This window comes from Canis aureus, chromosome 28 (assembly GCF_053574225.1).
Source record: "Canis aureus isolate CA01 chromosome 28, VMU_Caureus_v.1.0, whole genome shotgun sequence".
NCBI lineage: Eukaryota > Metazoa > Chordata > Mammalia > Carnivora > Canidae > Canis > Canis aureus.
In genome coordinates, this window is record NC_135638.1 from 35,630,920 (window position 1) to 35,649,318 (window position 18,399).

Genomic DNA, 18,399 nt, shown 5'->3' on the forward strand with positions numbered 1-18,399 from the left:
TAAGCACCTGAGACAACCCCCCCCCCCAAAAAAAAAACACCTGATGGAACTGATTCCAGGATGATAAATTATCATGGTATAAGAAACCATTTCCATTCTACAAATATTAGGGACTTGAGGTAAAATAACACATTATAATAATGCATTATAAATAAAAGGATTTGAGCATCAGTGACTAATTTATATGATGATTATGTCATCATATATTTGATTGTTTTCAATTTACTTCTACATAACTTTTTACCTTATAATGTATGCTTCTTGAATACATGAATTTTTGTCTACTCTGTATATAGCTATATAACTATACTTAGAGCAGGGCCTAGAACATAGTAACTGCTCAGAAAATATTCTTTAAATAAGCTAATTAGATCCCCATAGCCTATGCAATAAGTACTACACACACACACACACACACACACACACACACACTCACACCCCTATCCTCATTTTGCAAATAAGGAAATCAATTCTCAGAGAGTTAAGGTACTATCCAAAATCCCTGCCTCATCACAGAATGGAAATTGAACCTAGGACTTCAGATCTTACCCTACTGCTCTTTCCATTACCAATAATCCTTCTGTTAGTACTTACAAACAACAGATTTTCAGGAATCCACTCTTGCAACAATAATAAATAAAGACCATTCTTCCTTTTACAAATAGGTGATTCTCAAAAAATAGTGAGTCAAACAAGCCAGATATAAAAGAATACATATTGCATGTTTTATTTTACAGAAAGCACAAAATATAGGCAATACACTGGACTCACCGAAGCACCAATATATAAAAAATATATAAAAGCAAGTATTAACAGATCTAAGGGGAGAAACTGACAGACTACAGTAATAGTAAAGAACTTTAACACTTGACTTATATCAATGGATAGATTTAAATAAAAAACCATTAAGGAAACACTGGCTTTAAACAATAAATTAAACCGATGGGCATAATAGACATATACAGAACATTCTATTCAAAATCAACAGAATACACATTCTTCTTAAGTGTACATGAAAGGGACACCAGAGTGGCTCAGTGGTTGAGCTTCTGCCTTTGGCTTGGGTCATGATCTTGGCATCCTGGGATCGAGTTCCGCATCAGGTTCCCTGCAGGGAGCTTGCTTCTCCCTCTATGTCTCTGCCTCTCTCTCTGTGTGTCTCATGAATAAATAAATAAATCTCAAAAAAAAAGTAAAAAGGTAAAACTAGTTGCAGTAATATTTCTATGTAGCCAAATATATACTTCTGAGTATATATCTAAAGAGTATGAAATCGTTCTCTCAAAGAGGTATCTATACTCATAAGTTCATTCACTTATGTAGCCAGGAAATGGAAAAAATCTAAGTATCCTTCAATGGATGAATGGATAAGGAAATATGATTTAAGATATATGGATATATATGAAAGATTTTCAACCATAAAGAAGAATTGAATTCTGCCATTTGTGACAACATGGACAGACCTTGAGGGCATTATGCTTGCTAAGTGAAGTAAGTCAGAGAAAGTGTAATACTACGTGATCTCACTTACATGTAGAATTTTAATTTTTTTAAACTGACTTAACTACAAAGTACAGACTAACAGTTACTGGAGGGGAGGTGGGCAAGGGGGAGGGTTAAATGGGTGATGGTGTTAAGGAAGGCACTTATGATGAGCACTGGGTATCATATGAAAGTGATGAAACACTAAATTCTACACTGAAACTACTATTACACTGTATTTTAACTAACTGGAATTCAAATAAAGGCTTAAAACTACAAAAAAAGCTGGACTCCTAGAAACAAAGAATAGAATGGAGGTTGCTGTTCAAAGTATACAAACTTCCAGTTATAAGACAAATGAATTCTGAAGCTCAAATTTATAGCACAGTGAATATAATTAACAATATTGTATTATATATTTGGAAGTTGCTAAGAGATTAGATCTTGAATTTTCTTGTAATAACAAAAATTGCAATTACATGAAGTGACAGATGCGTTAACTAACCTTATTATGGTAATAATTGTGCAATATATATTTATCAAATTGTCATGTTGTATACCCAAACTTGGATGTTTTGTCAATTGTCAATTGTCCCGATAAATCTAAAGAGTAAAAAGAATAAAATCAAGTTGCAAAGATTCCCCACTCCCCAAAGTAGACACACCAATCTCTTGGAATGTAAACTCTAAGTGGGCACAGATTTTATGATTTTATGTTTTATTCCTCTAGTATCTCCAGTATTTAAACTAGTACCAGTATTTAAATAAGTGTATGTATATGTGTGTCTCTGTGTGTGACTGCATCTAATGAATCTCTCCTTGAACAGAATTATAATTTCTAAAACAGAAAAAAAAAGGGAAATCTCATTTATATTACAAAGTTAAGAGTTATCCACCATAAGTTTGATATAATAGAAATATTTTTTAAAATATATTTATTCAAGTAACACAAATTAACTCTAATATGAAAAACTGTACCACAAATCCAGTAGATGCCAAAAAAATGTAATAATATTTAACATTCACTTTCAAACCATTTTAATAGGGTTCTTAGTAAACTTAGAAATATGTTACTTTCCTATCACTCTAAAGGAAAAGTATTTAAAAATCAGTAACCACATCATATATAAGGGGGAACCTACTTTCCCCATGACTCTCACACTCTCTTATACCCCATACCATGGAATATAGTGCAACCATTGGATTGGTGCTTTGAAAGGAACTAAGTATTGCAGCTTAGGTGCTTTCTATCCCCAAATGGACCACCTTCACAGAAGGAAGATCCTTTCTGCTGTGCTCATGTGTAAAGGGCAGCCTCCATAGGTGAGCCTGTGGTTGTCCAACACTGTCTATGCTTGGGTAGATAATCTTGTCTCATTTGGGGAGAGTTAGTAAGTCCTTTGAGCTCAGATATAGAGCCAATATCCTCACTTGACCCATCAGTAATAATGTCGATATCTTGATTTCCACTTATCTGTGTTCTCTATCTTATTTTGTAATTGATTCCCTATACAGGAGGAGAAGTGAGTGGTATTATTTATTGACTTCTCTTCAAATACCCAATTCTTAATAAACATTAAAGACAATCCATTAATATTAATCACAAAACGAGAATGCCAATATTACTAACATTATTTTAACTTCTTAAGGATGTTCTTGCCAATGGAAAAGTGCTTGAAATCAAAACAATAAACTTAACTACCATGAATTAGTAAATTTATATCTGCAATGTCTGAAAAAACTCTTTAAATTAATTAGAGTGAAGTAAAGTGATAAGATTCAAAATAAATATATATCTAGACCAGTGCCTAACAAATAGCAGGCACTTATTAAATACTGAATAAATAAAACATAAAAACTGTATATTTCAAAAAAACCTGTACATTTCTACATATATTTGTATGTTATTTATAATGGAAAGGGTATTTATAATAGCAACTAAAACCCTCATAACACTAAAAAGACAATATAGTACCTATGTGAAGAGAGAAAAATTTTTTAATTTATGTATCATGTTCTGAATGAATAAATATAGGAAAAATTCCTAAAGGAAAAATCTGAATACTATGAAGTCATCAATTCTTTCCAAGTTTATATATTTAATGTAATTTTAACAAATTTTCCTTCAGGATTTCTTTTGGAGTGATTAATTTAATTTGAAAGAAAAACCATAAATAGCAATTCTGATAAATATTTTGTGCTATACTTTGCATATTACAACCTCAAGTCACTGGAATTTCAAAGCTCCTCCCACTCTCTGCTCAGGTGCAGCTGTTAGAAGCTACTCAGAAGGAACAGGAACATTGTTCTCTCTCTTCTGATTTTCCTCTTTCACCTTCATTCACCAGGTGAAGTTAGTACATGATTTATTGCTCATGTAAGTTGCCATGGAGGCCCTTCCTCTGTTTGGTCATTGCCATTTCTCTATCTAACCATGCAGGAATTAAAATAGTTGCTCTACTGTCCATTACACTAGATTAGCATCCTTGTAATACCATCAACAGCCTACTGCTACTGGAGAATCCTACCAAGGCAAGGCCTTTTTGCACTGGGCGGCCATTTGGGGTGGCCAGATGGCACCTGTTTACATGTTCTATCTGTGCCTAGTCTAAAATCCCTGAAAACCCAGTAATCTGTGCCTCAGATTCAAGAAAAATTAGGGGCTCAAGTTAATCTCTGACCTTGCTATGGTCCTTCCCTATAATCTAGTACTTTCCAGGTCCCCTGTCTTGCCACCCAACAAACAGCTAGCCTGGAGGAAGACACTAGTATATCACATAGACAAGCAGTCCCTAAGCAGCAGGCAGCCATTAGGTCAGCCAGCCATATTTCCATGAATTCAGTCGGTGAGAACAAAGCAAGCATAGCCGAGTTTAAACAATTTATTAGACCTAGCACAGCAGACAGCAGAAACTGCAGGTTCATACTGGTTTCCCTGGGTCCTGAGTCCCATCAGGGCAATACAGAGTGGGGCTAGATAAATGCTACCACACACACGGTGACTCTGGATCACACCTGAGAACTCCAAGTTTTGGAAAGCCCAAACATTAATAGGGGCTGCTGGCAAACCTGCTCAGTCTTTGCCCACAGAGAGATATTATCTTAATTAGAAAACAAATGTTCTCTGAGAAAAGGAGGGAGATTTTACTCTCCCTGAAGAGATATGTTCTTACCTTGCAGTATCTTCTTATACAGACATTCTTAAAGTAGCTATACATAGCTTTCCACAGGAAAACCAGATCATATAGAAACGTGAGCTGTGATACAAGGAGAAACAGTCTCCTGACAAAATGTTCTCTGCATATACACACCTCCAAACTTCCCAGAGAATGCCACATCTTCCATTTCGGTAGGGAACAGCAAAAAGACAAAGTGCTAGGAAAAGGTGCTAGAACTCTACTCCTCAAAACTTACCCCAGTCCTAATTCTCTTTATAGAAAGATACTTCAAGTCATAGTACATTAGAAAAATGCAAATCAAAACTACGAGATAGTACTTCACATCCTCTAAGAAGGCTATAATGGAAATAACAGAAAATAAAGACCTACATATAATATTTGAAACCACAAAATTCCTAGAAGAAAATATAAGCAATAATTTCTTTGACATCAGCCATAGGAGCATTTTTTAGATATGTCTCCTCAGGCAAAGTAAAGAAAAGCAAAATTAAACTACTGGGACTGCACCAAAATAAAAAGCTTTTGCAGAGCGAAAGAAATCATCAATAAAACAAAAAGGCAACCTTCTGAATGGAAGAAGATATTTACAAATGATATATCTGATAAGGGGTTAATACCCAAAATACAGAACTTCTACAACTTCAAAATAAAAAAAAAATAACCTGATTAAAAATGGGCAGAGGACCTGAAAAGACATTTTTCCACAGAAGATATACAGATGGCCAACACATATAATGAAAAGATGCCCAACATCACTAATCATTAGGAAAATGCAAATTAAAACTATGATAAGATATTACATCTGTCAGAATGGCTAAAATAAAAAACACAAGAAGTAACAACTGTTGGTGAGGATGTAGAGAAAAAAGAACCCTTGTGCATTGCTGGTGGGAATGAAAATTGTGGCAGCTATCCTCTAAATAAGACATAAAATCAGTTGGATTTTTCTCTATGATATAAAACACAAACTTAAGTCTCACTGACCACTGATGATACTGAATTGAATCCAAACTACAATGTATAACTTTAGTTCATAAATTACCAGAACAGCTCAAATTATACCCTGAATGAGTGTACATGCCCGTTCTCTCTTGATTTATTCTGTGATTCTAAGGAAAATTGCCTAGGAGGCACTGGTTGATAATAAAATGTGATATGGGGGCACCTGGATAGCTCAGCCAGTTAAGTGGCTGACTTTGGCTCAGGTCATGAACTCAAGGTCCTGGGAGAGAGCCTGACATGAGGCTCCCTCCTCAGCAGGGAGTCTACTTCGCCCTCTCCCTCTGTCCCTCCCCAGCCCATGTGCTGTCTCTCAAATAAAACCTTTAAATAAATGTGATATGGTACAGGAGATAGGTTTGTGTAGCAGAATGCTCAAAGATGAGAAAAACTGGTCTTCAATCCTTTAAATTCAAGGAGTATGTAACTCTCAACTGCCAATCACCAGAGATGCATTTTCAGCTAAGCCTATGTGGTATATGGTTGTGTGTGATGATGACACTGGTCCTTGACACACCCAAATATGTGTGTGTGTAATACTAAATATCTTTTTCATGTACTTCTTAGCCATTTGTATATCTTCTTTGGATAAATGTCTATTCAGGTTCTTTGTTCATTTTTTAATTAGGTTGTTCATTTTATTGTTGAATTTTAAGAGCTTTTTATATATTCTAGATACTAGATCCTTATCAGACATAGGATTTGCAAGTATTTTCCCCAATTTTGGGGTTACCTTTCCATCTTGATAGTATCCTTTGATGCACAAGAGTTTTTTTTTCACAAGGGTTTTTAATTTGAAGATATCCAACCTATTTTTTCTTTGTTGCCTGTGCTTTTGATATCGTATCTAAAAAACCCACTGACTATTCCAAGGATGTGCAGATTTTCATCTATGTTTTAAGAGTTTTATAGTTTTAGATCCTACTTTGGTCCATTTGAGTTAAATTTTATATATGGTATGAGATAAGTGTCCAGCTCCATTCTTTTGTATTTGGATATCCAGTTGTCCCAGCACCATTTATTGAACAGACTATTCACTTATAACCTCTAGGTCCAGCCTTTCCTCATTAGAAGACAGGGGAAAAGAAAAAAATTTTCCCCACTGAAGGTCTTGGCACCCTTGTCAAAAATCAATTGACCATGGATTACAGGTTTATTTCTATATTGCCAATTATATTTGCATTGTATAATTTTTCTGTATATTATGATGATTTGACATCTTAAGAAATTTTTCTGGCTAGGAGACTTGCCTCATACTGGCCTAAATTCTTAGAGATAGTAAAAGACCCAGACAAAAGCATACCTTTAATGTGCAAACTAACCAATCCAGACCCATACCACTTCTTTCTGGCCCATGTGCCCCAGGAGGCACCACTTCTCTCTCTTAATCATCACAGAGCCAAGTACCAGGCAACTAGAGATCACCTCTACAGTCCAAAACTCACTGATATTATTCAAACTAGCCAATCTTAAACTGTTTACTCTGCCCTGCCTTGCTTTCCTGTATAAATCCTAGTAAAGTTCATGGTCTAAGTGCTCTCTCCCTCCTGTCTTCTGTCTCCTGACCTCCCTAGTGTTTTTCTATGTGGTCCTGCTTGATATATCATGCTTCTTGTCTTTAGGACCCATGAATATAATAAACTTTGTTTTTCTGAGTCTCTCCTGTACCTCCTTTTGTACCTGACTGATCATCTCACAAAAAACACAAAGCTCTATTCCACTGATCTAAATGTCAATATATATGCTAGTACCACACCATTTTGACTACTGTAGCTTTATAGTAATTTGTCAGATCAGGAGATGTAAGTCCTCCAACTTTATTCTTTTTCAATATTGTTTTAGCTATTCAGGGTTCCTTGTAATTCCATATAAAACTTAGGATTCATTTTTCATTTCTGTAGAAAAGGCATTTTGATAGGAATTGAATAAAATCTAAATCATTTTGGGAAGTGCTGTCATCTTATTATTAAGTTTTCAATCCATAAACACAGGATGTCTTTCTACCTAGTTAGGTCTTCTTTAATTTCTTTCAAAAATGTTTTATAGTTTTCGGTATAGAAAAATGGCACTGAATATACAGGACTACCCAGTGCACCAGTACAAAATGCAGAAATCAGCATGCAAGAAAGAAGATGAGGATTCAGATTAGAGACAGGACAGATGCTGCTCTTTCCATTCCTGGCCATTACTTAATGTGAAGAGAAGATGGAATCCATCATAGCATCCAGAGTGAGAAACTATAGAAGCATCTTTCTTGCAGAACAGTGACTGAACTGATATATTAGCGATCCATTGCTATGTAAAATATTATTCCAAAGCTTTTGCAGGTTAAAACAAATGTTTATTACCTTTCAATTTCTGTAGGTCAAAAATTTGGGAGCAATTTATCTGGATAACTCTGGGTCAAGATCTCCCATGAGATTACACTCAAGTTGTTGGTTGGGGCTGTCATCTGAAGGTTCGACTGCGGCTGGAGGATACTCTCCCAAGGTGGATCATTCACATTGGCTGTTGTTAAGAGGCTTCTGTTCCTTTCCAAGCTGGCCTCACTATAGTGCTGCTTGGATATCCTTATGACATGGCAATTAGCTTCCTCCAGAGTCAGTGACCCAAGAAGAGTACCAGGAAAAATCTGTAAGGCCTTTTATGACCTAGTCTCAAAAGTCACACACACTCACTTCAACCATATTCTATTTGTTAGAAGTCTCTTGATCCAGCCTGATAGGATGTTCTTTGAAGGAAGAACAATAGGCTTCACCTCTTAAAGAGGGCAGTGTCACATAATTTGTGAACATATTTTAAAACTCTCACACTGAAGAATGTGACACCTCTTCCATACGCACTAGTATGACATGGCACCAAATAAATAGTTCAAAAACAATACCCAAAAATCCATCTCAAAACCTGGTAGTTTCTTCTTATGCACAGAAGATACACTGCAAGACCTCCAGTGGATGCCTGAACCCACAGATGGTAACAAACCCTATATATACTATGTTTTTTCTATGTATAAATACCTATAAAAAGTTTATGAATTAGACACAGAAAGAGATCAATAACTAGTAATAAAGAAGAACAATTATAATAATATATTCTAATAAAAGTTATCTTAATGTGGTCTCTTCTTTCTCTTTCTCAAAATATGGTACTGTACTCTTCTTCTGGTGATGATATTAGATGATAAAATGCTTATATGATGAAATGAAGTGAGGTGAATGACATAGGCATTGTGATGTAGTGTTAGGCTACTAGCGACCCTCTGAAAATATGTCAGAAGAAGGATCTCTGATTCCACAACACATTTGACTACAAGTAATTGAAACTGTGGACGGTGAAATCAAGAATAAGGGGAAACTGGGATCCCTGGGTGGCGCAGCGGTTTGGCGCCTGCCTTTGGCTCAGGGCGCGATCCTGGAGACCCGGGATCGAATCCCACGTCGGGCTCCCGGTGCATGGAGCCTGCTTCTCTCTCTGCCTGTGTCTCTGCCTCTCTCTCTCTCTCTCTCTCTCTCTCTGTGTGTGTGACTATCGTAAATAAAAAAAAAAAAAAAAAAAGAATAAGGGGAAACTGTGTATCTATTGACCTAGATCCTTAGCAACAATACAGAGGACAATGACACATTAGAAACTGCAGTAATGTATCATACATTTTTTAAATGGATGCTTAATGCTGTCAGAATATAAATCAAATAAACTGAATTTAGATTATGAATATTTATCTTGAAAAACTACTGTAAAATTAGAAAATTTTGAGAATCCATGTTTTATGGTAAATCTTTGAAAATTCTGGAGGATGGTAAGTTTTTGAAAATGGCCCTGACATAAAGTAACTATCAAAGGTTTAGAATTAAAAATTGAGTTGCTTTGGCTGTCTCCTCTTTCTTTTTAGTTCTAAGATCCCACACTAGAGACTAGAAGACCTGTTTATGATTGTTATTATCGATGACATTAACATTATCAGAGTTAGTATAGTATTGTTTTTAATACCTAAGAGCTTATGATCATAAAACGAAGCTCCCTGTGGTATTTCAAAGATCTTTTCATGCTGTGTGGTGTTTTTAGGTCTAGTATTGCCAGTAAATAGGTCAGTAGCTCTCAGAGAAATGAGCATTCAAACTCTCTATGTATGGAAATAGCTAAATTTACAACCAGCTTATAACTAAATAGAGGTATTGTCTCATAGTGATAAAAACAACATTGTTTTGCAGAGTGAAAATTATAAGCAAACAAATCTCAGAGACATGTTCTTAAAATATTTTCCTGAAGAGATGTCCATGGGTCAGCACTGTTCATCACAACACTTTCCAGGCAAGAAAACTGATTTATGAGTGTGAATTTATCGGACACTGAGCATAACATTAGGAAATAATGCTTCAAGTAATTATCACACATAAAAGACCTCCTGCTGCAAAAATGTCAGTTATGCTAAGGAAAATTATTCATATTATCCTGCACTTCCCTTTTAAGGACTGCTCATTCTATTTTATATATTAAAGGACTAGCATATTAAGATGCTAGAAATACTTAAGGGAAAAAGTTTCTCTTTCCGTATCTACCAGTTAGTTTGGTCTCTATTCAGAACTCGTATGTTTAGCTATAGGGTAAGAATTCACTTGTGGCTGTCAAAGCATCAGTTCTTTCCCTGGAATCCTCTGTATGGCTGTCTGGGCTTCCATGTAGCATGAGGGCTGGCTTCCAAGAAGGATTAATCCAAGATATAACAGTAGAAGATACAGATGTTTGTATAAGGAAACAATCTATCATAATAAAGCATAGACACCTCTCTCCACCATCTCCCTCCATCCCTCCTTCCCTTGCTTTCCCTCTTTCTCTCCCACCCTCCCTTCTCTCTCCTCCCTCTCTCCTTCTCTCTCCTCTTTCTTTCTTTCTCTCTTTCTCTCTCTCTCTCTCTCTCTCTCTCTCTCACACACACACACACACACACACACACAGGGGAATAAAGGTAAAGGCTTTTCCTTCCCTTCCCTGGGAGAAGATTTGCTTATATTCCAGAAAAAAGATAAGTGCTCTCTGTCTCTTCTCTTTCTGTATCTGTTTGTCTGTCTGTCTGTCTGTCTGTCTCTCTCTTTCTGTAAAGAAGGATGGGTAATCCTATATAAAACCAGAGTTTCCTGCTTTGGAGATTTCTCCCCGTTCATGCACTCATCCACATATGCAAGTACCATCAGGCCCTTGCCTCAGGATATGGTGGGATTGGGACGTGGGGAACCAAGCAAGATGTTGCTCTGGCTGCTGCATTCGCTGTGGGAAATGAATGGTCTTGGTCTTTGACTGGGCTCTCTTGTTTTTCTGAACACATTTGGAAATACAATCCACTATATCCAGTGAGGAAAAAGAGAACCAGCCCAAGGCAATAGGTTATATAGGGTCATTTTGACTGATCTAAGTAGGTAAATCATCCCAAATGGGAAGCAACAGGTTAAAAAAAAAATTCTAAGGAATACATTAATTTTGGGGGGAAAAAAGTTACTAGGAAGTATTCTTAACTCCTACATGCTTTCATAGAGGAGAAAACTGGATTATTCTTTGGGATCTGTAACATAAGGTAGAGGAGGTTACATTTTTTTTTTAATTTATTTATGAGAGAGACAGAGAAGAGAGAGAGAGACATAGGCAGAGGGAGAAACAGGCTTCCCGCAGGAGCCCGATGTGGGACTTGTTCCCCGATCCCGGGATCACACCCTGAGCTGAAGGCAGAACCTCAACTGCTGAGCCACCCAGGCATCCCAGGCGGTTACATTTTTAAAATGCTTACAGGTTAAATATCTCCAGCACATCTTACAGGCTATTCGAACAAAAGTTTCTAACAAAATACAGCAAGTTACATTCACAGATGTAGCTGACAAATTTTGTTTAAATACTAAATCTGTTTCAAAAAGAGTTAGTGGTTTGGGTTTATAGTCAAAGATCTACCATTATCAGTTTACCCCTTCTTCATGAATTCTTATGGTTATGCCTTCACTGAACATCAAATCTAGATTTTCTTTGCCTAGTTTTTCCTCTATACCTTTATTATGACACTAGCTACATTTAGAATTGCATGTGTTTGTCTTCCTTATTAGCTTGTGACTCTCTGGAATTCAGAATAATGTCTTAGTTACTCCTATGGCCCTCAAATTATTTAACACAACGTTTTAAACAGAATAGGCACTTAATATTTAGTAAAACCAACTTAATGCCTTAAATGGCCAATTCAAGAGCTACAACTGCTGATTTTTATGAACAATTAATGTTAATTGCCTACAGTTTATTCTTCAGTTAATAGCAAATTCAAGTTTTCTCACGGTGTACTGTTCTGTATAATGACAGTGTTGGCCTCGATTTAAAGCCTGTCATCTATTGATTATTTATTTCATTAATGCAGATAGTGAATCATTTAAATGACTTAATATTGGACCATGTGAAAAGAAGAAATAAAACTGCAAATTAAACTAGGTCTAGAAACCGGCCTTCCTCCAGTTCCCAAAACTGCCACAGCACCACTTGCTTGCTAAATAATTTTACCATATTTGTCTGTCTTATCTCCAACTGCATCAACTGTGCCATCTGGATGTAGACGGACAAACCCTCCAGTGACCCTGTTGTAGAACTGAAGAGTATTTCCTTTCATAAACTTCCATCTTTCTGCAGCCCACTAAATACAAAAACAAAACAAAAAACAACAATATAAGAAGACAAATTACCAAGAAACACTGCTTACTAAATTATATACTGATTTGACACACAAAATACTTATTTGAACACTATTTGTACCAAACAATTTAAAACCAAAAGTAAAATCTTACTGTTTCTTTTCTATTAAGTTCTAGCTTCTGCTCTGAAGGTATAAAGGAAAGAGAGAATTATTAATTTCAGCAGAGTCATGCTTTCCTCAATCATCATAATACAGAATTTTCTAAGAAATGTGTATACATGACACTCACTTGCAAAGACGATACTGTTATCCCTGGCATACAGTTCTCTTACAATCTTACCATCATCTTCCCCTTGATCCAGCCATCTGTAGAAAGAAAGGTGTATCAAAAATATTGTGGCTTTATACTTACACTAACCACTAGGAATTATGGAGCCAAGTCAGAAATAATGGATAAGAGGAACTAGAAAAAAATCATAGGTATCTTGTTGGTAAGAGCAGAAAATGGAAAAGGAAATGCTTAAAATGACTAAGAGAGCACAAAGGAGGTAGGAGAAGCTGCTATCAGGTTCCAGATGAAACATGCCTTTCCCTAATCCACAAGTAACCAGGTAGCCTACCCAGGTCATAGATCTTACATCCACTGGACCAATGATGTTAACCTGTTTGTTAGCCATCAACAACAGTTCAAACTACAGTCAGTTATTTCATAAATGGCTATTATTGGTTCCATGAGGAAAGAGACAGGTAAGTGTTGAAAGAAAAAGCAAACTATCAGTACTATCAGAAAAATAACCCAAAACTCAATGTCTAGTGACAGTGGGTTAGCAATGTTATCACCATATAAAAAGCCACATGCAAATTTTATTTTGTACATTTCTTATATTTGAACTTAATTTGGGACCTACTCCAAAAGGAATCAATTTTCTTGCCAGAGACTTTTGTTCTCCTTACTGATATATAAAGAAAAATAATATTTTTAAAATCTTTCTTGGTAAATTAAGGTAGGTTCTACTTACATCATCAAGAATGATGATAAAATAATGTATATCTTTCTAAATAGAAGCACAAGCCCCTAAAATTATTTTTCAAAAAAATTACCCAACAAAGCATCAGTGACAAAGAATAATTGAATAAGCTATCCATTTCTCCAAAATACATGAATTTGGAACCAATATGAAATGAATTTGTTCAACATAAAAGCACACCTACAAACCTGTGACAGAAGAAGTTATATTCATGATTTGTTGTGGGATCCTTGATTACAACATCATCAAGAAACCAGCCATTTCCTAAACACAAATTAAAGAAAGAAAAATGCTGTGTGAATATGTATGGTCCAGGTATTACCTGAAGTTTTGAAAAGAGGTCATAGCTTTCAAATATACATAAAGGCTTTGTGCACCATAAAACTTTAATACATCAAATAAAGCAAAATATGAGAAGTAAGCTATAAGAAGCATTAAAAATATTTTTTATACAGGTACCAAAAGTACAACATGTTTAAGGCTTCATGTTTTATGGTATCTACTTCAACATGATTTTCCAAGCACCTGAAAACAGAACAATTCTGCAATTTCTCTTGATTTCATAAATTGCATTTATATTCCTGGACCTATCTTCCAAAAAATATATATCTAATGAGTTAACAATACTCCTACTTCCAAAACATACACATAAAGTTCATATATGAAGCAAGAATATATTTTGAGAAGCTAGAAAATAAACATTCAGAACCTCTGTCGAAGAACACAGACTGAGCTAGTATACATGAAGACAGTAATCTTTTAAATATTTTATTTTATATTAATTTGCAAACTGGAGCTTGTTAAAATATAATTTAATTTTATTTATAGATAAAATATTTTAACTAGACATACTAGTTTAATCTGTATAAAGACTTAGCACAAAATCTATACTTCTCTAATTAAAAATCCTTCAGTTTATGAGTTAATACCAGCTACAGGATGAAATTCTTGAACAAAGCATACAAGGGTCTTCACTGCCTAGCCTCTGTTTACTTTTTAATTTCATCCCTTATTACATACTCCCATCATGGAACCATGCCAAACTCTTCATAGCTCCCTAGATCAATGATCCTCCAACTTTAGCACGCATCAGAACTACCAAGAGGGATTATAAGAACACATATTGCTGGGCCCCACAATTTCTGATGTAGTAGGCCCAGGATAAGGAACCTAAGTGACTGTCCCAGTTTTTCTGAGAAACGGATTTCCCAAGATGCAGGATTTTCAGTGCTAAAACCAGGACAACTACAGGCAAGCCAGAATGACTGGTCATCCTACAAAAGAAACCAAGAATGGAAATTTTTTTTTAAGATTTTTTATTTGTGTATTCATGACAGAGACAGAGAGAGAGACAGAGAGATAGAGACAGAGACACAGGCAGAGGGAGAAGCAGGCTTCAGGCAGGGAGCCCGACGCGGGACTCGATCCCAGGTCTCCAGGATCACACCCCAGGCTGAAGGCAGCACTAAACCGCTGGGCCACTGGGGCTGCCCCAAGAATGGAATTTTTAATGAGATTTCAGGCAATGCTGATGATCCAGGAGCCACACTTTGAAATCCAAAACCACATTTTGAAAACCACTGCCGGGATCCCTGGGTGGTGCAGCGGTTTGGCGCCTGCCTTTGGCCCAGGGCGTGATCCTGGAGACCCAGGATCGAATCCCACATCAGGCTCCCGGTGCATGGAGCCTGCTTCTCCCTCTGCCTATGTCTCTGCCTCTCTCTCTCTCTCTCTCTCTCTGTGACTATCATAAATAAATAAAAATTTAAAAAAAAAACTTTAAAAAAAAATAAAAAAAAGAAAACCACTGCCATAGATAATAATCATAATTTACACATCATTTCTCTACACATGACATTCCCTATGCCTAAAATGTCATTCCCAAAATGCATTATTTCATTTTTAAATTTTACCAAAAGGCAAAAAATAGGAATAGAATTGTCTCCTTTAAGGAAAATTAAAATGTTACTAAAATTCTGAAATGGGTTTTAAGAGCTACTGAGAGGAGATGTGTGAAATGGCGGAAGAGTAGGGTCCCCAAGTCACCTGTCCCCAACCAAATTAACTAGATAACCTTCAAATAATCCTGAAAATCTTTGAATTCGGCCTGAGATTTAAAGAGAGAACAGCTGGAATGCTACAGTGAGAAGAGTTCACGCGTCTATCAAGGTAGGAAGACAGGGGGGAGGGGGGGGGAGAAATAAAGAAACAGAAGGCATCCAAGGGGGAGAGGTCCCAGGAGGAGCCGGGCTAAGGCCAGCAAGTGGCCACAGGACAGGAAAGCCCCGCCTGGAGAAGCAGGAGCTGCACCAACTTTCTTCCCGGGCGGAAAGGGGCTCGCAGGGAGTTAGTGCAAGACCCCAGGAGGGCGGGGATGCCCTCAGGCTCCCTGGGACACTAACAGTCACCTGCACCCCAGGGAGAGTGCGCCGAGCTCCCTAAATGGCTGCAGCGGGCACCGCTTGACCTAGGAGCAGCTCAGAGCAGCTCAGAGGAGCTCGGGTGGCACGCAGCTGGGAGCGCGAATCCAACAGTGCAGGCCCAGGAGTACAGGGCACCGGGGACACAACCCAGGATCCGACCTCCCCCTGGACAGGAAGAGGCCAGGAGGGCCCAGGACAGGAAGGACGCTCCTGCCCCAAGCTGAGCAGATCAGCAGACCCACACCGGAGCCTCCAGGCCCTGCAGACTGAGAGCTCTGTAGTTACTGCAGGAGCTGACTCCAGGGCTCCAGAGCTGGCCGCTGCCATTGTGGTTGTTCCTCCTGGGGCCTCACGGGTTAAACAACCCCCACTGAGCCCTGCACCAGGCAGGGCGCAGAGCAGCTCCCCCAAGTGCTAATACCTGAAAGTCAGCACAACAGGCCCCTCCCCCAGAAGACCACCTAGATGGACAAGTTCCAGGGGAAGTCAATGGACTTAAAATATAGAGAATCAGAAGATACTCCCCCGTTGTTTTTTTTTAATTTCTGTTTACTTCCCCCGCCCTTTCTTTCTTTCTCTTTTTCTTCTCTCTTTTTCTCTTTTTTTCTTCCTCTTTTCTTTTTTCTTTTCCTCTTTTCTTTTTTCTTCCTCTTTCTTTTTCTTTTTCTCTTTTCCTTATTTCTCTCCTCTCTTTTTCTCTTTTTCCCATACAACTTGTTTTTGGCCACTCTGCACTGAGCAAGATGACTAGAAGGAAAACCTCACCTCAAAAGAAAGAATCAGAAACAGTCCTCTCTCCCACAGAGTTACAAAATCTGGATTACAATTCAATGTCAGAAAGCCAATTCAGAAGCACTATTATACAGCTACTGGTGGCTCTAGAAAAAAGCATAAAGGACTCAAGAGACTTCATGACTGCAGAATTTAGAGCTAATCAGGCAGAAATTAAAAATCAATTGAATGAGATGCAATCCAAACTAGAAGTCCTAACGATGAGGGTTAACGAGGTGGAAGAACGAGTAACATAGAAGACAAGTTGATGGCAAAGAGGGAAACTGAGGAAAAAAGAGACAAACAATTAAAAGACCATGAGGATAGATTAAGGGAAATAAATGACAGCCCGAGGAAGAAAAATGTACGTTTAATTGGGGATCCTGAGGGTGCCAAAAGGGACAGAGATCCAGAATATGAATATGAACAAATCATAGCTGAAAACTTTCCTAATCTGGGAAGGGAAACAGGCATTCAGATCCAGGAAATGGAGAGATCCCCCTCTAAAATCAATAAAAAACGTTCAACACCTCGACATTTAATAGTTAAGCTTGCAAATTCGAAAGATAAAGAGAAGATCCTTAAAGCAGCAAGAGACAAGAAATCCCTGACTTTTCTGGGGAGGAGTATTAGGATAACAGCAGACCTATGCACAGAGACGTGGCAGGCCAGAAAGGGCTGGCAGGATATATTCAGGGTCCTAAATGAGAAAAACATGCAACCAAGAATACTCTATCCAGCAAGACTCTAATTCAGAATGGAAGGAGAGATAAAGAGCTTCCAAGACAGGCAGCAACTAAAAGAATATGTGACCTCCAAACCAGCTCTGCAAGAAATTTTAAGGGGGACTCTTAAAATTTCCCTTTAAGAAGAAGTCCAGAGGAACAATCCACAAAAACAAGGACTGAATAGATATCGTGATGACACTAAACTCGTATCTCTCAATAGTAACTCTAAACTTGAACGGGCATAATGACCCCATCAAAAGGCGCAGGGTTTTAGACTGGATAAAAAATCAGGACCCATCTATTTGCTATCGACAAGAGACTCATTTTAGACAGAAGGACACCTACAGCCTGAAAATAAAAGGTTGGAGAACCATTTACCATTCAAATGGTCCTCAAAAGAAAGCAGGGGTAGCCATCCTCATATCAGATAAACTAAAATTTACCCCGAAGACTGTAGTGAGAGATGAAGAGGAACACTATATCATACTTAAAGGATCTATCCAACAAGAAGACTTAACAATCCTCAATATATATGCCCCGAATGTGGGAGCTGCCAAATATATTAATCAATTAATAACCAAAGTTAAGATATACTTAGATAACAATACACTTATACTTGGTGACTTCAATCTAGCGCTTTCTACACTCGATAGGTCTTCTAAACACAACATCTCCAAAGAAACGAGAGCTTTAAATGATACACTGGACCAGATGGATTTCACTAATATCTACAGAACTTTACATCCAAACTCAACTGAATACACATTCTTCTCAAGTGCACATGGAACTTTCTCCAGAATAGACCACATACTGGGTCACAAATCGGGTCTGAACTGATATCAAAAGATTGGGATCGTCCCCTGCATATTCTCAGACCATAATGCCTTGAAATTAGAACTAAATCACAACAAGAAATTTGGAAGGACCTCAAACACGTGGAGGTTAAGGACCATCCTGCTAAAAGATGAAAGGGTCAACCAGGAAATTAAGGAAGAATTAAAAAGATTCATACAAACTAATGAGAATGAAGATACAACTGTTCAAAATCTTTGGGATACAGCAAAAGCAGTCCTGAGGGGGAAATACATCGCAATACAAGCATCCATCCAAAAACTGGAAAGAACTCAAATACAA

At 37.4% G+C, this 18,399-nt stretch overlaps 1 protein-coding gene across 1 annotated transcript in view; it reads right to left on the reverse strand.

The window, feature by feature from the left end:
- The window catches only part of LOC144300640 (uncharacterized), a 114,427-nt gene that overhangs the window by 36,350 nt on the left and 59,678 nt on the right, over window positions 1-18,399 (reverse strand). The window contains exons 6-9 of the mRNA XM_077876927.1: window positions 13,532-13,607; window positions 12,605-12,681; window positions 12,467-12,498; window positions 12,186-12,315 (exon numbers count right to left, since the gene is read on the reverse strand). Of these exons, the coding sequence (XP_077733053.1) occupies window positions 12,186-12,315; window positions 12,467-12,498; window positions 12,605-12,681; window positions 13,532-13,607 (315 nt within the window). The remainder of the gene's footprint in view (window positions 1-12,185; window positions 12,316-12,466; window positions 12,499-12,604; window positions 12,682-13,531; window positions 13,608-18,399) is intronic.